The sequence below is a fragment of the Pholcus phalangioides genome, unplaced genomic scaffold (genome assembly GCF_987345545.1).
Source record: "Pholcus phalangioides strain wild (caught in Gottingen) unplaced genomic scaffold, Ppha-v1.0 ptg000015l_1, whole genome shotgun sequence".
Lineage (NCBI taxonomy): Eukaryota > Metazoa > Arthropoda > Arachnida > Araneae > Pholcidae > Pholcus > Pholcus phalangioides.
In genome coordinates, this window is record NW_028301608.1 from 60,063,600 (window position 1) to 60,087,741 (window position 24,142).

General features: G+C 33.4%; 1 protein-coding gene across 1 annotated transcript; it reads right to left on the bottom strand.

Moving 5' to 3' along the window:
• Positions 1 to 17,576: 17,576 nt before the first annotated feature.
• On the bottom strand, positions 17,577 to 21,829 carry LOC149076348 (uncharacterized). Its single transcript, XM_089242214.1, has 3 exons — positions 21,818 to 21,829; positions 18,330 to 18,392; positions 17,577 to 18,044 (listed from the first exon to the last, which is right to left on the bottom strand). The coding sequence occupies exons 1-3, from the start codon at positions 21,827 to 21,829 to the stop codon at positions 17,577 to 17,579; spliced, it is 543 nt and encodes a 180-aa protein (XP_089098340.1).
• Positions 21,830 to 24,142: the final 2,313 nt, after the last annotated feature.

Consider the following 24,142-nt stretch of genomic DNA (forward strand, 5'->3'; position numbering starts at 1 on the left):
TGCCGCGCACCTTTTATCTATCACACTGGTCAACGATAATTTTGTTCTCAAACATATTTCAGTGATTTTAGGATCGTTTTGGGGCACTAATTCCGAATCTGGTGTTGGTTTTGTCAGATTGACCCTAGTTTTTGGAATAATGCATACTCTCAACAATGTGATTTGTATGCTGCTTATGCCTTACCATTGAAAGATAATTTTCGCTTTAGCTCAGAAACTAGAGCCAATCTGACAAAATCAATGCTTGATTCGAAATTAGCGCCTCAAAATGACTCTAGAATCATTGAAATATATTTGGCAATGATTTACTGCATTTATTTATAACACGCTTTCAATGTGGTTTGTATGATATGGTATTACTATTCAAATTAAATTTTCACTTCATCTCAGAAACTAGAGGCAATCTGAAACAAAACCAATGCCAGATTTAGAAAGTCAGCAGCCTCAATATACCCTAAAACCATTAAAACTTTCTAAAGAACACGATTTTTCCTTTGAGCAGTATCATCATTGTGTATGTTAAGGTAACCAATATACAAGAGACTGACTCGTATTTTTATCTTTTCTTTGGCATAATTATTTTTACCAATCTGAATTAGAAATAGTATAATAGACATCGCTGAATTTCTTGTTAGATGCCACATTTTTTAAGAGATAGGTTTTCTTCCGATTTTCAGCAAGTGCAAATCCTTTCCCCCACAAATTTTGGTATCGTCATTGCCGGAACACAGCAAAATTGCCGCATCCGGTTTAGCGAAATATGTTATCGATACCTGTCAGAGGGTTGAAGGAATATCCTGGTGTCCCAAAAAAGACCAATCGCATTATATTAAATCAATTAAAAATTGTTTTTTTGTTTTGAAAGTTATTTTATGAAACTTGTACTTTCTGAGATAACTGTATTTATTGTGTGGGCGTGAAAATTGTCAATTTTAATATCTTTATGCAAATATTTATTGCATGTGTGTTACATTTTTACAATGTGTAAAAATGGTAGAATACTTTACATGATATCAACATCAAAAGTTTCAACATTATATTTGCAACCAAAAGTTGCTAAAAGTTTACTTTTACAGAGGAATGCATGGGATATATATGCACAAAACAAATTTAGTCTCCAAATATTTTTTACTATCGTGAAAGATTTTGTAGCAAACTTTCTCGAATATACTGAGTGGCAGAGTGCTACGTAGTATAAGTTGGTCACCCTTCACTTAAATTAATGATGAGCAAACTACGGCTCACGGGCCAGATGCGTCCGCCATCAGATTTTAAAATAATACCATAAACATTTTTTCCATTTCGGTGTTTTCAAAAAATCCGTTCAAAAGGGGGTGTTCCTCTTTTTGCATATGGAAAATATATTAATTAGAATTTAAATATAAATTGATTCTCAAAGACATTTGCATATGGTAAAAATGGAACACATATGCAATAAATATGCATAAAGATATTTTTTAAAAAATTTGACAGTGGTAAAAGATAAATCTCAATTGCAATATAACCATGGCAGTCTTCAAAGTATACAACACATTCCACCACTTTGTTCCCAAGCATAAAAACAATATTATGAATCCATGTCAGAAAATATGTCTGGCCCGTCAAAATTTTTTCTTTTTGTTTTTTTGGCCCTCTTCTAAGAAATGTTTGCCCATCAGTGATCTAAAATGTGTGATTATATTATAATCATATATGATTACATTATGATCATTATAATCATTATCACTATTATCAATGATTATAATATGATATGATAATCTAGGGCTCGCTCGAATTTGACATTCGAACTCAACGAAATACTAGCTTCAAAGAAATTCGCATGTTTCTTTCCATAAATTAATTTTATTATTGACTAAATTGAACATACGACTTGTATTCATATAAATTAAACAGAAACACTGTGCATGCACATTGGAGTACTTAAAAGATTCCGTAACCATAGCCTGCGCCATATGCAGCTGGAGCATACCCGTTGCCCGCGTATCCGAGGCCATATCCATGACCATATCCGGCACCGAAGTATGGGTGAGCGGAAGACACGATGTTGACTGCAGCTGGATCTTGATTGGCGGTTCCAGGTTCGTTGGTCTTGACCTGAGCACGGAAACCGGCACCGTCAGCGACGTAGTGGACCTGACGATGGACCCCACGGGCATCGGTGAATCCGTAGCTTCCCTTGACACCATGTCCATCTCCGGTCTCTTGCCTGTGTTGTTCACCATGATGATCCTTCACGGTGTATCCGAAAGAATAAGGCTGAGGTGCGTGGTGGTACTGCAACAAATATTTAATTTACTTAAAAATCAAAAAAAATTATTTAAAATATAATTCAAAAATATGAAAAAAATGCTAAAAATGAATGAAACAAGATTTTGAAACATATATATATATATATATATATATATATATATATATATATATATATATATATATATATATATATATATATATATATGCATTTTTTTTAAATTCTATTTTCAACGATTTAAATTGCATGCTTCTATGTTGACCAATTCAAGTTAGTACAGTGATACCTCAGCTTGCGAATTTTTTGGCTAAAAATTATTTTTTTTCCGTAAATTTTCTGCCTTGAATAACGAATACGGTTTCGGCTAACGAACAATTTATTTGATATGGATACATACACTAACGAGACTTCGATCTGTTTTTATCTTTTTATAGAGCTCCTTGGTGTTTCAAAAAACTTATCGAATTGAACGATTTCATAGAGTTTTATGGGAAAATCGTGTTTCCGTTAACGACCTTGAGTCCAGAATGGTTATCTTCGTTAGTCGAGGTATCACTGAATCGTATATTTCCGATGTACTAAATTCCATTAAGTACTGAGAATAACGCAAAAATGATCAAACAATCACTTTGTCGATCAAGATTAGCGAGTTATTTTAGGATAAAGAGACTTTCCTATGGCCCTGTATACCTGAAATATTTTCTTAAGATACTGTTTTCGGATTTAAGAAATGTCATAAAACTTTCGTACTTACTCCATCATGCAAATACGTTGCCTCAACCAGGCAAACGGCGACAAGGAATAATGCGACCTGAAATCATAAAGGGTAGTATGTGTGATTAGGAATAATTTAGTGACGGCGAAAGTGTTGAGAACTACAATGCAGATTAAAAATTTGAATATGATTATCCTTATTATCATTATTATCCTTATTATCATTATTAAGTGGATGTTTATAGTTATAGTAGTGGCACAGTTCAGAAAGCTATTATCAGTTCAGTCATCCTACTTTCTGAAAATAATTTACTTTTTTGGCAGGCCCGTCATTTGGGAGGTCAGAGGGGGCCGTTGCCCCCCTTCCCCATATATATGTATATATATATATATAATTATAAATACATTGAGTACATGTTCTTTGCCCCCCCCCCCCCCCTGGAAAAAGTTGAAATGACGGTCTTGCTTTTTGGTCCTGCTGTACTGGCGTAAAATGAATTTGACAAATGCCTACTAATTTGGGCCCCAATAGCAATATTTTACAATAGAAGCGAAAAATATTTTTGTCATTTTTTCAATAAGTCACTGTTGTGAGTTCAAGAGCTCATATATGTATATGTATGTGTATAAGAAAAATTCAGAATGAGTCGGTTTATATCTACACCGAGCAAGGTAAGTAAAATTTCTAAAATATTTAGGCCCGAGACATTTATCAAATTATTTTTTTCCTGTCTCTCGTTCATTCATCTGGTCGAGAAATGGTAAAAATCATTATTTTCGACAAGTATGTAGTGAATAGAAATAAATTACCTACTAAGAGTCAGATAATATACATAAGAATAACAGTACCAAGTGAATTTCAGCAATTTCAACAGTGTTAAATTAGATTGATCCAAAACAATCTCAAAGACCTATGGTAGTGATTCGAATCCTATCACTTTCCAGGAACGTATATAAGTGAAACTCTACTCACCCTGCAGATCATTGTTTTCTAGTAATCCAACGTTTGCGTTGTACACAAAGAAACTGAATTGGTTTCATACATTGGTGTATTCGATTTATATAGAAACTGTCAACCATTATCCATCCACTACAGTAGAAATGGCGTAACCCATCCAAATAAATTCTGGGTCAGTTTCTTTCTCATTACGGTATCTCACCATTAAAAGTTAATTTTCCGTTTAATTTGTTTTTTGTATCCAACAGATTTGTTTTGAAATATTTCTCCCCTAAACTACGTGCAATTAGTCAAAAGCTAGCATTTGATTTGCATACCATTCAAACGTATAAAGGTGAAGGGGGATTACAATATAACTATCTATAGATTAGATATGAAAATATCTGACCCGTGTCTTCACGTACTCACTTGACTTGCTCTCCCGTCTTACGCAGTCACGGGTAATTAATTTCTAGAGATCTGAATTGCCAATTCCAAGTTAGGCAGATTTAAATTTACCATATTATTATCAACCATGGAAAACCAACGCTTGAAACGCTGATGAACGAAAGTGGTTCATTTGCATTTTTTTCAATATTTTAATATAGATTTCGTCACTCTTTAAATTCCAAAAGTTAAAATTCAAATATATAATGGTTCCTGAAAGAACCAAACTCAACATACATACAGTCGGACCCTTCGGAGTCATATTAGTGCACGAAGGGTGGCTATTATGCATAACCACCGGTAAAAGTGATAAATTTATCAAACTTACTGAAATTGACGATTATGTAAATTAACCGGTCATGATGCCTAACACAACAGGAGGTCCTGTAAGTGCTCATGTGGCCTTTATCTCATCAACCGTCCCTTGTGGAGGTATAGTTTCAGTTTAAAAAAATGCTCAACAGGCGTCCAAAAATTACCGTGTACCAGTTTTGAGTGTGAATATACAGAGCGTTACAAAATAAAAAAAATTGAATCTTTATACGGTCCCCTTGTCCTCTAACTTCCAATTGCCCTGTTGTTGCCCTGTCTCTCCTGAGGCCAGCAAAAAATTCCAAGTTTCTAAGTGCAATATTCGCTGAAATATTCGAATTCAGTAATCGGAGAAATGTTGGAAAAGGACAGCATAAATGAGGGGGAAAAAAGCCTTGTCTGTTAGTTTTTGCTGTTCTTTAACAGCTTTTCTCCGAATTTTTAATTCAAGTATCTTGGCGAATATTTCACTTGAAACATGGAATTTTTCTCTGTTGTTGGCTCTAGATAAGGGGAACAGGAAAAAGTGGGCTAAAAATCAAATTCTCTAAAATGTAGAAGTCACTGCAAACTTAAAGAGAGGTACCGTTAGAGAGCAACAGACCTACAAACGGTACAAACGTAATTCAATCATTACACTTCACTCACTTCACTTCTGCAATATAGAGATTGCAGTACTGAAGAATCAAACGCAACACTAGAAACGCACTCAGACTGTTAGGTACACACACTTACACTTCCGGTACATCTCACTAGATAGTAAATTGTGATAGATAACGGTAGACCTGAGTAGCGCTCGGTTTGAAAGAAAGACAAAAAAGTAAGTAAAAATTCGTTATAAATAGGACTCTGAATCGTAAAGAAGACTGCCATTATAACAGATGATGTTTGTTATAAACGAATTGCAATTTTTCGAACTTATCGAACTTATATATCATAAATTGTAGAAACTTTCTGTGTACTATATCTGTATTATTTCAGTCTTTTAGATTATTTTGCTGTAATGAAATAACAGGACCGTACTCATGAAATTGGTTAGTGTCACGGCAGCTGGTTCTCTATAGACGTTTCCGCATAGAATTTCGTATAAAAAAATAAGTAAATAAATAAATAAAAAATTTCCAACCAAAAAAACGAACAATTAAGATTCACAATTATTATATCACTCGCTTTCATGGCTGTACGAACTCAACTATTTTCACTAATTGGAAAGATTTATTAGCATAATTTGTTTAGACGTTCAATAATGACTTCAAACTGCAAGTTCGTGACAAATGAATCATGTGACCGCGGTCGTATAGTCTTTGGAAGGGACAGAAGTCGAATAAAATCGCCGTATATCCAGCTTACTTAGTGGGAAAGCCTAATAATAGGTAAAAGCTGTGAAGCTGTGACTATTCTGCATTTTTGGGACTTTCTGACGTTACATAATGAAAACTTTTTTAACTTTATACTCATTATAACTGAATATTTATTGTACCTTTGACTAGTTATTTGACAATTTCTTTTAAATGACTCGTTTATATGCCGTACTCAATATATTGGAGTTTTACTATACTGATTGTTGAGTTTGTAGCATAGAAAGCTGTTGTCTGTGAGATTTAAAGTTTGTTGTGGTGCTACTGGAAGAGTTTTGTCCTTTTTTGAAAATGTCTTATATTAAACTACATTCAATCATGTGATAGCAATACGCTATTTTTTTAAGCTTATAAATCTACACTATAGTAGATCACTGTGATCTCATCGAAAATAGTTTTAACTACAAGTAAGTTTCAGTGTTCACTCTTTACTGAATTAGACATTTCACAAATTCATGTGGATTTACTTTCATTTTTGTCATTATTATTATTAATTCTGTGTATGTGCATGTTGAAGACGGTGTTTCCGTTCATTCCTCAACTAGTGGTTTTTCCATTCCCATTCAGTTTTAACAATGGAAACAAATATGAATGAGAAGCTTTTTCCGACCCCCCCCCCCCCTCCCTTCTTTCTAGCGTAATTAGACACAACTGCATCTAATTATTTTTTTAAATTTTACATCGTGAATCAAAGGAAACAAAAATAGAAGATTGTTCTCAATGATTCCAGCACACAATATCCCATCAAGCGGGGGTATTCGATTATGAGGGTATCAATGGCAATTCAACTGCCATTTTGCAACGTTAGTACCTATAGTTTGTATATTCAAAACGCTACGAATAATTATGAAAACTTGAAGGTCAGAACCTAGTCTCAAATGCACATATATACTTTTCTTAATCTTAATAGTCATATTTTCTATTTATTCCAAATGATTAATTCAATGAAAACATCATATGTGTAGTGGTTGTGTGGTGTGCATTAACAATTGAAGTGTGGATCGTAATATTCGATTGAGTGGGTAAAAGTCGTTGAAAATCATATTCAGCGGAAAACATTAACGTTGCCTCTATGGGAGGAATTTTGGTGCCGGAGGATATTATCCGTTTGAGCGAGGCAGACTCTATGTGTTTCTATTCTGTGTTAGTTATATTGTGTTTATGAATAAAAATAAATTTCAAACAACGCGTTTTTAGGTCATAAATTTTCCATAAAATAAAAGTACCGGTTTAAAAACAAATTTTGACAAATCAGGATTTTTACTTCGAAATTTTCTGAAGTGTGGTATCCGTTTATTCGTATTCAGATTAAACGGGGCTGACTGTATTAGTAATTATTTGTCTGTACCTTTTTTTTCAAAATTTTTTCCACCCATCCCCATGATTTTAGGGCACGTGCAGTATCGACTAAGATAAAACTAGAACAAACGTATTTTCATATTGTTGAAAAAAAATCCATTTATTTCATATTCTTACAGTTAAATACTATTAGAATAAATACACGAAATCAGAAAATCTGTACAAGATGTGAAAACGATTGCATCATAGGTATTAATAATCCCTTTAAATCTCAATCCAAATTCAGAAGTAGGATATTTCTAACTTTTTCGCCTGGTTTCGCCTTTCCAATTCGCTCCGGGATGACTGCTTTTTACGTTCCTGGAGTATTGTCCCCCGCTGTTTTCCCCTTTAGGAAATTGTTCCTGGTTCTGTCCATCGAATGTATTTAGTTTTTCTTGAATTGGTTGTTGCCCATTCTGCGTGTCACTTCCCTCATTCCAAATGTTTCCATTTCCGGCTATGCTTCCATATTCAATTTGTCTTGAATTATCATTGGATTTCGACTGCCCTGGCAATTTTTGACCGAATCCATTTCCCGGTCTTTGTTCGTTGGAACCAACATTTCCCTGCCAAACGTTTCCATTTTGTCCAAGACGTCCGTCTGGAATTCCATCTTCGTTTGTAATCTTGAATTGCCCTTGTAAATTCTGATCACTGGGTTTAATATTCTGAGCTCCACTACCCTGTACGATCTGAACATTATCTGGCCCATTCCAGTTCTTATTGTCTCCAGCATTTGGCCGTATCTGAACGTTAGGTGACTGGTTATTTCTACTTGCGTCGATGGATCCGATAGATCCCCTTGAGTGTTGCCAATTATCTGGCACTCTTTTGTATGCTCCATCCCCGGATACGATATCTTTTTCATTTCCGTTTTGCAGAGAAGCTCCGTTCAAATTTTTACCAGCATCGTTTCCTCCATACCATGTATTAGTAGCTCCATTTCCAGCACTGTCAGGTTTTCCTCCGATTCCTGCTTTTTGATTAGAATCATAACCACTAACGCCACCAGCGAAGTTTCTTCCATTACCCCCACTTGATATTTTTCTGCCATCATTCTGGTTAATACCACCTTGACTTCCTAGAGCATTCTGAGTGTTGAGTCCAGTTTCCCTGAGCCATCCATTACCATTTCTATTCTGATCACCCACCGATTCGCTTCCTTTATTCCAATTTTCACCAGATCCATCACCATTACTTCCACGTCCTTCATCCCAAATATCACTCAATTTAGTTTGAACGGTTTGATGCAGCGCAACTGGTTGTCTGTTCCAATTCCCAATTCCAGCATTTTGATTTTGCCCACTAATCTCGCTTGTTGGTCTTGTTTGAATGATGTGCTGAGGGGAAATTGATTGTTCGTTCCAGTTACCGAATCCGTCATTTTGATTTTGTCCACCAATCTGACCTTGTGCTGCGGTTTGAATGATCTGATGTGGTGCATTGGATTGTCTGTTCCGGTTCCCAACTCTGCCATTTTGGATTTGTCCGCCAATCTGACCTCGTTGTGCTCCAGCTGGAATGGTTTGATGTAGAGAAACTGGTTGTGGTTGTCCGTTCCAGTTCCCGGTTCCATCCTTCTGATTTTGTCCACCAATCTGACCTTCTTGTCCTTCTGTTTGAATGACCTGATGTGGAGAAATCAGTTGTTCGTTCCAGTTCCCGGTTCCACCCTTCTGATTTTGTCCACCATACTGACTTCCTTGTACTCCTGTTTGAATGACTTGATGTGGGGAAACTGATTGTCCGTTCCAGTTTCCGGTTCCAACTTCTTCGTTTTGTCCACCAATCTGACCTCCTTGTGCTTCTGTTTGACCGACCTGATGTTGAGAAATTGATTGTGTGTTCCAGTTCTGACTTCCACCAATATTTCCACTGTTTTGAGGACGCGAGGAAGAAGAAAGCTTAACAGACGCTGGATTCCCGTTGGTGGTACCGGGCTCGTTCGTTTGTATCTGAGCACGGAATCCATCACTATCAGCGACGTATTTGACTTCTCGTCCATTACCCTGGTAATCAGTGTAGCCGTAAGAGCCTTTCACTTCACCATTTTCATCTCCCATTTCCATTCGGTACTGAGAACTCTCCTTGTCTTCAATATTGTAACCAAAAGAGTATGGCATCGGTGCATGGCCCTTAACCTGAAAAGTTAATAAAATAATGTAGAATATATGAACGAAAATCAACTACACTTAGATCTCTTGAAGGAAAAAAATACGAAACTTTATTTTTAAAAATTCGAAAGTATCATTCATCCAGCATTTAGTGCCGGTTCCACTGTTGCGTTCAACTGTGTCGTTATGTACAGTTATGGCTCCACATTCCGAAAAAGCAGGGTCTGTCCCCTACTACTAAACTTCTAAATCGTTCATGCGCCTAGTAAACTATCCCCTGGGTAATTTCTAAGTTATTAATGCATGCTTGATTGTGTTGCAAGGTCTAATGCGTTTGCGATGCTGAAGTTATTAATTTTTTATGGTTTCCATATTGAATATGGCGTTCGCCAGAAATTTCTTGTGTACAGGGTTAGATACAAATAAGTTCTCTCACTTCAAAGAGCTCTGGAGTGCGTTCCACTGCTCCAAAAGAGAAAATTTGTACTACAGATAATTACATTGATGCGAGTGTCATTTAATAACCTTTTGACGGTCAGTGTTCCGATTTAAGAGCATCGGTTTTATTAATAAGAAAAAATATATAAGGTTCATAACAGCACTTGATTTTGTTCTTAAATGTGTGAGATTCCAAGTATAGTTTTTAATAAATTTATTTTAAATTTGCAAAACAACAATCTCAATGTATTTGCTATGATTTTTTCTGTTTTCAAGGGTGAATAAAATTCAATTTTTTTATTTGTTTCCGTAGACGAACCTTGAACCTTCACCCCTATATCGGGGAGCCGTATAGATAGGACTTCAACAGCTGATACCCCCCTCTATCATCGTTCTTCCAATTGAATTCAGTAGTGCATTGAAGCCATGGTTGGTATAAGAGAATAGAAATGATCACACAATTTAAAGGTCATCTAACACTATCTCTAAGGTGGCGAAATATTTAAAAATGTGGTGGTGGAAATGCATCTTCAGCCCGGGAGTTACGAGTCACCTCCACAGGAACTAATGGATATCACATATATTGATGATATATGATGATGGTAATAAAATGTAAAATTAATAAATGATATAATAAAATCACCATACGATGAGTAGGATGCTGAAGAAGCAAATACAAGCATATACCAAAGACCCCGGAACATTGGGTCTGAGCATCTCGAGGAAATTTTTAGGCTTTTTAAATCTAAAAGTCTTGAAGTCTTGGACTTTTAAGTCAGTGCTATTGTAATTGAAGATTTCACGAAGATGTCATAGTCAGAGTTGAGAAGAGAATCACAGTATTTTCTTCTAAAGAGTCTTCTCTATAGGCATGGGCAAGTCCATTTCATAGTCCATGCGGGGCCGAGTCCCGCATAACTATGGAGGCATAACTAGCCTGATCCTTCAGGTTCTAGATTTTCTGACTGCGTGTGTTTCTCGTAATCATTCATCTGAAGTCAGTTAGATAGTCATGCAAGCACTGCGCGTATATGTGCCACAAACTTTTTTGTGTCGCTCAGACTCCTTTCCAAAACCATTTCATTCGGTTTCAAGCTGTTTAACTTTAACGGACAACTGTTTCTTCTTGTACCATATAGCTTTTTTCAAACAAAATCACACAGTTAAATAGAAGAGAAGGAAACAATAGAAAATATACATACTTCTGGATTACAGTAACTAGAAGGAAAAATAACCAGCACTTCAAGAAGCACAAGCAAACGTGTCTGCAAAAAAGAAAATAACAGTTCGACAATTAATTTATGAATTTTTGAACTGAACAAAAACGAACATTTGATCATTTGAGACTATTAAAAATGTTTTGTATCCTGTAGACCTAACATTACATAAAATGTCATTATCTATAAATAAATCAGTGAATTTTACTGCGAAACAGATATTTTTTGTAATTTTGTACGAAAAGTTTCTTTTTGTGAATATATTGGTTTTCCGATTCTATAAAGTTGCGAAGTATTCTAATCGCTATTAAAGAGTCATCGATTCATTGTATTTGATTAACTGCTAATATTTTTAAATTCCACAAAGAAGTAACTGAAAACTACTACATTTGAAAATAGTAACAATAACAACTGTATCGCGTCAGATATTTTTGCAAGATTATGTATATATTGTCACTTTGAATATTATTGCATGTCCTCTTTAATTACGTGAGAAAAGTATCCGAAAAATAAAGTTCGTTTTATAAATATGATACAATGAATTTATTTTAGTCATATTAGTATTTTTTAATTAAGTAGTTGTTAAAATAGTTCTAAGCCTTTTTGCAGCAGTCTAAAACACTTCCGATGCTCCTGTCACAAACTCTAGCCTAGGTTGACATTATCATTTTGGCTTCCAAAACTGAAACCGACTTTTAATAATTTGTCTGTACTTGGCACATAGTTAACGCCGTCTGAGCTAGGGTGATGTTTGTCTGGCAGGAGGCAGCTACTCAAAGTTATTTAAGAAATCAAAATATCCTCTATAAAGCTCGACTACACAGGGCTAAAAACACTTCCAACTCCCCCTGTCGATAGATGTTCACTGCGTAGTATGCTTCTCAACCACAGCGGGAAAAGACCCATTTCTTAAGCAAGCCTTTTCTCTTTGGTCTTCCAAAACAAATTGCATGACACCAGTTGGAGTTTATTCCTAAAATACCTATACGAAACTGCACCACCAAATTTTCATTCCCCCCCCCCCTCCCCAGAATTCTTAGATGAATATCTCGGTGCTGAAACAGGATATCAAACACCGTCCAAAGATCTGGATATGAAGAGCTATATTTCTAAAAGCAATTTAACCCTCTATGTGGTCCCGTATATACTTGAATATACATGTTAAAAAATTCTATTGTACCAACTTCTTTTCTCAAACTTTTTTTTTGTATTTTAGTGTACACATCTTTTAGTGTAATTTCAGAACAAAATTATGCTATGTAAATGCAATACTTTTTCTCTTATAAAGATTTGATTCCCTGGCGGTGTCATTTTTGAGAGCTGCATAAATTTTACATGTTGAAAGATTTATAAAATCGCACCGAAACGAAGGTATTGGTACCATTAAAATCAAGGCAAACTATATATTTTAAGTAGTAATACTCTTAAGCAGCAATTTTAGCTAATTAAAAATCCACTCTAATTAATTGAATTGCTATGTTGATATATTGTTTTAATTGGAAATATGCTATTTGCATAAAATTACTTCCGGTTTTTCTAAAAGAAACTTTTCAATACGTTTGGGTGAGTGGACCGCAGAGGTTTAATCTTTTTAATAATCCAATGCGGAGAAAAAGAAATCAATCGCCAACAAACTCATCTTCAACCTACATCACATTCTTTTCAATCAAATTAATTATTTTTTTTTTATTTATTTGAATTTGCTGATAGAGATGCCGTGAAAACACATATTGAAAATTTTTCCCTCAAAGCCAGCTGATTGCTATGAGGGGTGCGGAGGCGAAGGAGATTTAAGATATGCCAAAGAATAGCTCGAAATTGTAAGAAAAAATCACGAATACTTCAGAGAATAGAGAAAAACTTTCTTAAATAATTTTCCCTTCAAGAAAAACGGTCATTACTTACGGATAAATTTTAAGCAACACAAGAATAAAATGCGAATTAGTAATTACATAGTTAACTATAGTTTCCTAATAATTTGATGATTATTATAATAGTCTTTAAATTATTCAAAAACTGGTAAAATTTGTCTTTATATTATTGACTTAAATCTAATTTTTTTTTATTGTACTTGGACATAAATTCTGAAATTGTTTCAAATATAAGTTAAGAGAAAAGTTAATTTCGAACAGTACAGAACAACTTGAAGTTGAAACTTAACATTTAAATTTGAAAATTGACTTCCGCTTAATACTCTTAATACCACAACTCTCAGAACTTTCGGAAAGATCTGCTATTCATCATATTATTTAAGTTTCGAATAACGCAACATTTTTTTAATAATATCGATAAAAACTATTTTCAGTAATATTGAAATTGCATATATACAAAAGCAACATAGATATTATAAATCAGGCATGTAAGGGAACCTCCAGAAATAAGAAATGGCTTCTTACCTTCGAAATCATTGCTTGTGATCAACTAAAAATGCGTAGTTCACGACTGAAGATGTTGATTTCACTCAAGCCTTATATATGAACGACTCGTGAAGAGTCGAAGACATGACACATAAAAAGTGGCATTTATTTTCGATTCATTTCTGGTTTATCAATCAACCTGTCCATATCGATCTTATATATCCGAAACGAACAGTCATAGGTAAAACAAGGGTAATTGCCGAACATGATAACCTGATGATACGATTCATGACATTTTGAAATCTTGAAAAATTTCAGATCACTGCATGACCACTTATTGACAAATGAACCATGAATCCATCAATTGAAAGAACATTTTTCTTCATAAGAAATAATGTATAAGAAAAAGGTAAATTTTGTAAAGGTAAATAAGAAAAAATATATTTTACCGTAGATTCTTATGAAACCTAGAAGAAGGAACCTCATCATTTTTAACACGACGTCGAAAACGTCATCACTCTATACAAGTCCTTCCGCATACATCATCGCGATTCTCTAAAACAAAAATTCTCTATTTCCATCAAAATTTAGCACGGTGTGTTTCATTCACCATGTTAGTTTGGCAATACTGTGCGTGTATTTATTACCAAATATCATTTTTACTGTATATTTATTTTTGTAAACGTATTCCTAATACATCGGACATTGATAGTTCAATATTATGATCATATTCATGCGTGTAATGTGACTAATGGTGTTTTTTATGGAAAAACAAAAATCAAGAAATCGATCACTCTGACGAGTGAAATAATAGTTCCTCTATTCCATGCAAAAATTCTACAATCTCGGATAGACAGGAATAAAAATTTAACTAAATTGAACAATGTGTTAATCGATTAAATTATAATGAATTTACCATCGTTGTTGTTGATCTTTTCACTGTTCCCAAACAAATAATGTGTGTTAGTATAATTTACGCCTCTCTTATTAATACCGAGAATTTATTCCTTAACAGAAAAGAAAAATTCATCGAGATATTAAGTGCAATAAAACCCCTTTTAACGGTTAACCTTCAGATGCGGTGACCCTTCTTTCACAGCTAAATATTAATTTTCCGGGTATATTCTGAGTTTGAATTTAAAACTTCTGTTTAACGGTCACGCTTCTTTTACGGGCGAATTTTTTTTCTCCCCGCCGGTGTCCGCAAAATACGGATTTTACTGTAATTGCATTTTTTTTTTAAATTTTCGCCATGTTCGGGTGTTTTTTGCATTCTTTTTAAGAGAAATTCGAATTCCGACTGCCAAGTATGTTTGTTTCCTTGATCAATTCCTGAATGGAAACTATCAAATATCATGAAAAAGTCATGGAAATATTTATATTTTTTCTGAAAGAGAAAACCGTGAGTATAATAGCGCTTCCAAAAAATTTCCTAAGCATGGACCCCACACGAGAATAAATGCATTAATTATTTTTTACGTGATTGTCGTGATCATATCTGTATTATATCATTAGAGTGAATTTGCATCTCACCAGCGACTTTTAATGTGAAAATAATTATAAATAGGCAATATCAAATTGAATGAAAAATTCCAATATCAAACATTTATATGGAAAAACTATATTCTAGCTAATGTTCATCTGTCATTATTAGTTGCAAAAGCTTCAAATTAGTTTGATTTCGAATAAAAATTTAATCATTTTATGTGTTTTTTAAACAAAACATTAATGATATATTATATCTTTATTAATTAAAAAATTGTAGCAATGATAATTTTTATAATAAATTTTAAAAAAATTATTGGTTTTTAATTTTTGATGCAGGATCTTGTATGAGTATGTACGTAAGAGTTTGAGCAGCATGTATGTACGAGTATGATCATATATTTATAAGTACAAATATGTATGTATCTGGTCACAGCACTTTGTGAGTTTTGAGCTATGTGAAGAACAGAATCTTTGTAAGTGTTTCAATTAAGATATTTTAGTTTTGTTCTTCATACCGTATGTATAGTTAAATTAATAATAATAATAATAATGGATATTCTAGAACTTGAAAATCAATTCAACACCCACTTTGATCATATAAGCCAGTGTTTCTTAACCTTTTCTTGCCCGTGGCCCCCCTTTGAACCATATTTTTTTCTCGTGGCTCCCCTGTCTTACCCAGAGTTTTCAACTCTCATCTAGAAGCAAGACACTTTATACGTATTGAAATGATTTTTTTCAGTGAATTTATACTAAATGAAAATTTTGCAAAGAAACTTGGCCTCCAGACCACTAGCCTAGAATTTATTGATCTCCCCGCTAGTCCGAGTTCTATCAGGACCGTCTCAACATCATGGGGGTCCCCTCCTTAGGCAAAGTGATGCTATGGTAGTCTCATACTTTAGCTGGAAATAAACATCCTACATATTTCCTACTTATTTTCACAATTAATTGTACTATACAAAATATCATAAAGTGGGGTCACTTATGGGCATCAGGCCCCTGGGCATGACCCCACCCAAGAGTGGGACTGACAGAGCTACAGCCCGGGGCCTTATAGGGTTTTCATCTTTTTTTTTTCATACAATACATTTCATATAGAGAAGGGGAGTCTGAAAAATTTAGCCGGGGACTTGAGAAAAACCCCATCCTAGGGAACTTGTTGCAAAATGTAGGCGGTGAGGCCTAGGTGGATCTATGCCCTAAAGAAGGCCCTAGTTTTATGGGTGGTTTTGTTGGATTCTCTCTCACTTCAAGTGTTAGTCACTAATATAAAATCTTTATTTCTCCACACCTTAAGTTTTCTTCTCAGCTCTCCAAACCACCTGTCATGGCCTCTTTCTCCATTTTCTTCCGTGGCCTCCTTGAAGTATCCCAGTACCACAAGTTGGTTGAGTACCCAGTACACAGTACCCAGTGGTTGAGACCACTGATATGAGCCACAATACGTCTTTTTTGGTAACAATGATGATTTTAAAAAATATCTTGCGCCTACCATAAATGCTACATACGCCTACAACCTAATGCTTGTTTATGCGTGCTTTTCAGAATACGTCTCAAAATATCGGTGGCTCAGAACCAATTGCTAGTTCTTATGGAGGCAAAATATGGGGTTGAATGACTATTTCTGTCTGCCAAAAATTTCTCAGACATAGAAATTATTGCAGATTACGTAAACTAAGTGATGACCTATTTATCAGCGAACATGGCACTGACTAGCAGTTTAAACAGTGGCACACTAGCTGGGGAAAGCGGTAATTTCAATCTGAATGAAAAAAAAAACGGATAAGTTTTAAATAGGTGTTTTTCTATTTAAAAAAAAAAGTTGGTTATCCTAAAATACAAACTTAATTCCCCTTGCCGGATTTTACTAGCGAACCGTTGTCCTAGAGGCATACTTCCAATTAGAAAAATTATCTGAATAGCATGTATATATAGAACTCAAATACGTCATTCATGTACAGCAACTTTAACTATAATGAAAGTTTAATTTCATTCCGGAATAGCTTTGGGAAATTTGCATATGCAGCGCTTACGTTGAACTGCTTTTAGGTGGTTTTTTACGATTGCAGTGCTTTTAAGCCCATGAAGCGGATAGGTCAAAAAATCAATTCTATTCATAAAATGAAACATTTCAGTTGTGCAGAATTTGCAGGTAATTATTTACTGCATCTTAAGCGCACCTTCCACTTACAGGGGCTTTTGCAGGGGGATAGAAAGAAATATCTCAGGTCTGTTTTTTTAGAGCTTTCATTTCACTTTCTCAATTATTTAGTTATTTTTTCCCTTCGCATCGATTTATTTGCTACTTTTTTCCGCAATATTATCATGAAGATAATAAATACCGACTCTTTAATTATATTTTTCAGAGTATCATTTTGCTAAGACTACGATTTTCGGCATACTTTGCTTAAGCCTTTCAATCCGAAAATTTAAGTTATTTCTTTTAACTCTGATAGTTCAGAAATTTCGTCATTACCTTTTTTTTTTTATAGAATACGAACACTTTAGACGAGTGAGAGTAGTAATGAAGGTGTATATAAATAGACAGAAAGATTTCTAATTTTACTAAAAAATTTATTTGTAATAAGAACATATATAGTTTCTAGTGGTACAGGCCATGATGGTTCTCTCTGCTGTCATATCGGTGGACAGTTCCGTGGCCGTAACCATAACCTAATCCGTGTCCGCCATATGCTCCAAGATATCCAGCGGCCAGCGGTGCGCCGTGACCGTGACTTCCATGGCCGGCATATCCAAGACCGCCATAGGAGTAGCCACCATATCCCAGTCCGTGTCCGGCACCGAAATATGGGTGAGCAGAGGAGATGATGTTGACAGCAGCTGGATCCTGGTTAGCAGTTCCCGGTTCGTTGGTCTTGACCTGAGCACGGAAGCCAGCGTGATCAGCGACGTAGTTAACCTGACGGTGGATACCGCGATCATCGGTGAACCCGTAGCTTCCTTTCACACCGCTATGCCCATCACCGGTTTCTTGCCTGTGCTGCTCACCATGCTTGTCCTTTATGCTGTATCCAAAAGAATATGGCTGTGGAGCATGATGATGATGACCCTGCATGAATAATTTATTAACATTATAGCATAGGTGACAAAACATTATGTATGATTTTAAAATTCTAGAGTATAGTAAGTTTAATTCAACGCAATTAGATTTACAGCTGTAAAGTCAAATGTAAGAAAAATGATTGTGTTTCAAATTTGTTTTAAATTTAACAAATTTGAACCTTTTCGAATGACTTTTCATTAATGTCACTACAAAAAGTAATTGTTTAATATGTGTAGGTGATATAAATAATATTTTTGATGCGAAATATGTATTTAATTTGTTTGAACTTACTCCATGATGTGGTAAGTAACTTGCTTCAGCAACAACAGCTGAGATAAAAAGGATGACTGCAAGCTATGTAGCAATAAGAAAAGATCAGTGAGATGGTACGTCAAAAGCAACTCAAGTCTAAAAACTAAACACATAGAATTTCATGAAAAATTTAAATTCATGCAACGAAAATTTATAAATTCATGAAAACAAAAAAATCATAAAATAATAAATAAATTCATAAAAATTAAAATTAAATTAATTGAAAATGTGATCTCTCGTTAGAAAAATATTTAAAGAATGTTGATATCCCTACCACAAAAATAATTTTACGATGACTGACTCAAAGAAGCTACATGAGTAAGGAAAAAATAATTAGAATAATTAAAATTCAGTCATGCCGTTCCTATGCAACGAATAACGTCACTTAGTTTCACTCCAATTTTCTAAAGACAATCAAATGTTAGTTTCAGACATTTAGAAAACACACCTTACATAAAAATCAAATGTACGGTCTCACCACAAAACGAATTTATTTCACAACGAAAATTTTACTGGAATCCTCACATTTTCATTAATTTTACTATACAGGAATAATTATTTCTCACAACAAATACTTTCTGTATTACTCCCTCTATATTATTTCTAAAACTTGATTATTTCATTACGTAAAAAGAAGCAAAAATCAGGAATTTAAATTATCGGTATCTTGAAAAAAGAAAAAATTATCAACAGAGCGAATTTCTTTCGGGAATATATAGAAATCAAAGTTTTACTAATCTTCATTTTTTTTTTATTCGGGTCCGCATAAAAACTTTGCTGAAGTGATAGTATTACAGGTCGATTTTTCTCATTTTGCTGATGAATTTATAAATGCGTTACTTTAGTTTCTAGAAAGAACCATGGAATCTATATGTCTATACCGGTATATCTACATTCGTCGCTCTTACTGAAACATTTGATGTTAATCTGATATGCGTCATAAAACGTGTTTACTAAATTGAAGTAGGAAGTTGATCATAATGTTTATAATGATTACAATGAAAGTAATCTGACCCATTCAGGAAAATAATTATGACTGTGTAAATTTTTATTTGCGAATATTTCAATAAGAGTTTTGTCTTTCAAAAATGTTTTCAAAATACAGGAAGTTTCATCTCGGACGGATAATACTGCTATTACATAGTTAAATCTTTTTATAGCATCAAAATGCTTCTAACAATCGACATTTTAAAAGTCAAATAAAATGGATGGATTGAATTTGGGGCTTCATTGAAAGATTAAAATGAGATTTCTAGGACAATTTTTTTTTCCTTTCAAATCCAATTCATTTTCTAAAGTCTATGGCTGAGAAAAAACTTTTTGGAATAGTTTAGTTTATATATAGTAGATCATTTTTGTAGGTATTGCAATACGAGTAGCGAATTTCTGAATTTCTAAGAAATTGTGGTAACAAGGTATGTGAAAGTCTTCTAAAATATGTATTTACAAAAAACATAAAAAGAAAATACTTTCTATTAATATTAGAATTCTAAATCATATTCTCGAGTCGATTATCTCACAACTATAGCGTTTATCATTGATTTCTTCGAGAACTTCGACTGATCATGACAGGAAGTTTTGAAATTGAGTCAGAGATTAATGATTAGTTAATGATTACTTAGATGTTTGTGAGAAGTAAGTGTTCATTAATTAATAAGCAATGAATTGAAATCCATATCGGAGAAAATTGGCCGTAATAATTAATAATAATAAGCAAACATAACCCACATAACACCGAATTGTTTCAAGTGTGCCCGGACACACCCTATTACACAGAACAATCCTATTTTTATTGGAGGTAAATACATAGATAAGTAAAGTTAATTAATAAGTGTGAGTTATAGAGCTTATTAAAGTAATCAGCATGTTACAGCGGTCGTTTTCCACCATCAGTCATACTATGTCGAAACACTTTTTGGTTTTATTATCATCATTATAGTAGTGAATATGACTGCTATGTTAATATGCAATGTAGAAAATTAGACAAAATTATTGATGTACGAGTATAAAGACATTATCTATCGAATGTATTTTAGTTGTTCCTATGGAAACAGACAGTATTAATTTTATGCATAATATAAAAGATGAAATTGTATAAACTATGCAATTCTATAAAATTTTTGATAGAAAATGTATAATCAAATATTGTAGGTATAGTTTTGGTAATTATGATGATTATTAAAAAATGAACAGATAGAATAATTATAGGGACCGTTGGGTCAGAAAAGTTTACTTTAAATCAGCAGTGTCCAAATTTTGACAGTGCTGAAAACAAATGAACAAAAAATATGTTCGAGTAATATTTTTAAATAAATTATTAATTTTTATTCATCCGTTATTCTTGCGTGTTAAATTCGTAATTATGCTTTCGAATTTCCTGATTTGTTTTGTGAGAAGCTCTATATGTATTATTTCAGTGCGCTAAATACTGTATATTCAATACAAATGCATGATAACCGACGTTAATAAGATTACAATTATACCTAAAGAAGCTCGGAGATTTCACGAGCGTAAAAACCGATTTAGAATATTTGGCACCAAGATAACTGCAGAAGTATACATGTCTACCGCGAAAATTCCACACACCAAATGGTACAAAATGGTGCCGAAATTCCATGTACATTTCGACAGACCATGGGTGATCAATATAATTGTTACACTGTGCAGAGGATAAAACATCCACTAATATAACCGCTATCACGATGACCCTGGAACCCATTTGCGTTGGTTACCAAATTTTAACCCCTAGCCTAAATAATTATTAAAAAATTAATATTAAAAAAATTGAATGATCTGGGGTGACTGTGGGTTTAAATCCCCCCCCCCTCCAAAGAAATGAATTATATGTAATTAGGCATAGAAAAACCGTATAAAAGAAGTTAAGCAAAATATAAATATTTCATTGAAAATAGTTTAGTCTCGTATGATATTATGATGATATCTCTAATGATATTATTACTATTAACATGCCAATGTAAAGTTATGCAATGATTATAAGAAAAATCAGTAGTTTTTTTTTTATCCAGAATCCAAAATTTAGTCCACAGTAATATGACTATCGGGAATTATGTGATCAGAACCACTGTTATTTTTTAAAATAAGATATACAAGTCGAATGACAGAGGAAGAAAAAAGGCATAGAAACGCCCCAGCTTCATACGTTACACACTATTTTCATTCAAGAATCTTGAGAATTTTATAATGTTACTTATTTTCAAACATTGAACATTGTCATGGAGTAAAAAATTGTCACTCTTAATTTAAAAACATAAAAATGCTTTAAAAAATTCCCCCGAATATCTTAGACAATGCCACAAAAAAAGTTACTAAATAGGCTATGGCTTTGAATTAGCCGCAAGAGCTAAGGAATAACGTTTAAAGCTGTATAGGACGCTGCTTTATGCAACTAACTACGACAATTTCAATGACTGATACAAACATAAGAATAACCAAATATATTTACCTACCTTAAGAGACATGTTTGAGTTAATCCGAGTGTTCCTACAAGAGCAATGTATGAAACTGGTATGATATAATTCTGGCAGCGGACAACCCTTTTTATACAAAAACGAATTGCACGGTTTGAACTTGAAATTTTAATGTTTTCGACATAAAACCTTATTAATTCGGGGTCGAAATCTTTTCCTCCCACTTTTTTAAAATAAGAAAAAAAAAATCCGTATCAACACCCAACCTAAATTCCATTTCTCCACCCTACCTTTCAGCGGCTTAATTTATCAGTTATATCATAATCATTCACGGATTAACGTAAAGTAAATAAATAAAAGCGATATATATCTAGAATGTGCACTTAAAATGCTATAATGATATAGATACCGTAATCAATACTGTCTCTTGATAACTTCGAAAGAAAAAAAAACTATACTACGGAATTTTTTTTTTTCAATGAAATAGGTGAAAGTGCTAAATGAATGTTTTTTTTTCTTTTAAATAGGTAAAGAAAAATAGCATTCATAATCTTTTTAAAAAATAAAAACACACTCACACGGCCTTACTGTTCAGTTTCTCTTTTCTCTCATTTTCCGCTTGTATAATAAGACAGATTTCGTCCAACGCAATTTCTTCGCACGATTTTTTACCTCAAAAATCTACTTTAGAAATTTACTAATAAAAAATATCTGTATATACTGTAATCATAATTGAGCAATTCTTTCTTCTTCGATACGACCTCAATATTTTCTAACTATGTTCCCACTTTCAATAAAATTATAGTATATTGTTTTGCTACGAATTTACATTATCAATTTTTTGTATAATCAATTATTAAACATAAATTTGAAATAAGTAAATCTACTTTTTTTTTGACAAAATTTTTATAATACAATCCATAAATTTTCAATTTATTTGTTATCGTAAACGATTGAAATAGGTCATTCCACTGAAATATATAGGACTAAATACGTTAAAACCTCTTTTATTGAAACTGAAAACAGTTGAAACCAGGGAAAAAAAAAAAATTCTTTTAAGATGAGGAGTAAGTTCCATGTCTGTAAAATGTGCAAAAAAAGGGGGAATTTTGAAGTTAAAATAAGTCTAAATAAATACAGTGCATCTTAATTTTCTTCAATTATTGATACAATCTGGCAAATGTATCTCTCATTAATCAATTTAATTTATTTCAAATTTTAAATTTGTCATTGCGATGTTCGGTGATAGAGACCCCCCCCCCCCCGATTTTTGCAATGTCTTACGTGTTTCCAAGTCTTACGGTGTTTACGTATACCAAGTCTCAAAATTTTTCTAGACTTCAAAAAATTGGCAAAAATTAAGAATATCAATCACTGCTATCTCAGCCAATTTTCATCCAAATTTTACTGGGTAAATGTTGTTCAGTACACTGAAAAAAGGGGAAAATTTTAATAATTGACATATTTTTAATGAGATTAATGTGAAAGGGGTAAATTCGATTATTATTCATATTAATCGATAAAAAAAATCGGGTTATTATTCATAATAATGGAATTATCACATTTACCGTAACATATGCAAAAAAAAAAATTGAAATTTTATATAATTTTTAATTATAACTTTACGGAAGTGCCACTTTCAAGCTGAATATTTCTTTGCTTCTTTCTTTTTTTTATTTCACTTGCATGTTAAAATGAATGTGGATCTTTAATTTCCTTCCTGAAACCACGTATGGAGGATTTACTTTTTGTAAAATAAATTTTGTGTCCGTCCATTCTGTTTGATCCAGATTATCGAAGATATGAGGTAGTATATGTACCCTGTTATCAAGACAACCACAGCCAACTCAAGGTATTAGATTACGTCCAAAACGTCATTTAGGGAAGAAAATATCGATTTTTTAAAATAATTTTTTTCGTGAAATCGCCATTTACTGCGATGTTTTGTTTGTAACGCTTAGAAACAAAGTTTTGTCCAATTTAGTGTTGCGATTTTACATCAAGTAATCCGTGAATAAAAACGTTGAATGCGTTTTACGACGTATGCCATTTTTGGCATTTTACTTGAGTTTGAAATATGATTTATAAAAGTCTGTTTATTGTATCATAGCAAAATTTTGATATGATATTCTCTCATATATTGCCAAGTTTATGGACCAATATTTAAGATTTATCGCATGTGTTTGTCTGATTACAGTGTTTTATATACAGGTATATTATAAATGAATTTCCAAAAACTCACACGTACATAAACAGATTTGGGTGTAACTTAGGAACATGTACTATACAACCCTTTAAATTTTGGTTCAGTTCATAACCTGTATCATCACCAGCTGAATATATTGTGAAAATGAAATAAAAAAA

What these genes read in the sequence shown, in the direction of transcription:
- LOC149076348 (XM_089242214.1), bottom strand. An exon ending in GTTACTTACCACATCATGGA is followed by an intron (nt 18,045 to 18,329) that starts GTAAGTTCAAAC and finishes TTATTCATGCAG; the next exon opens with GGTCATCATCATCATGCTCC.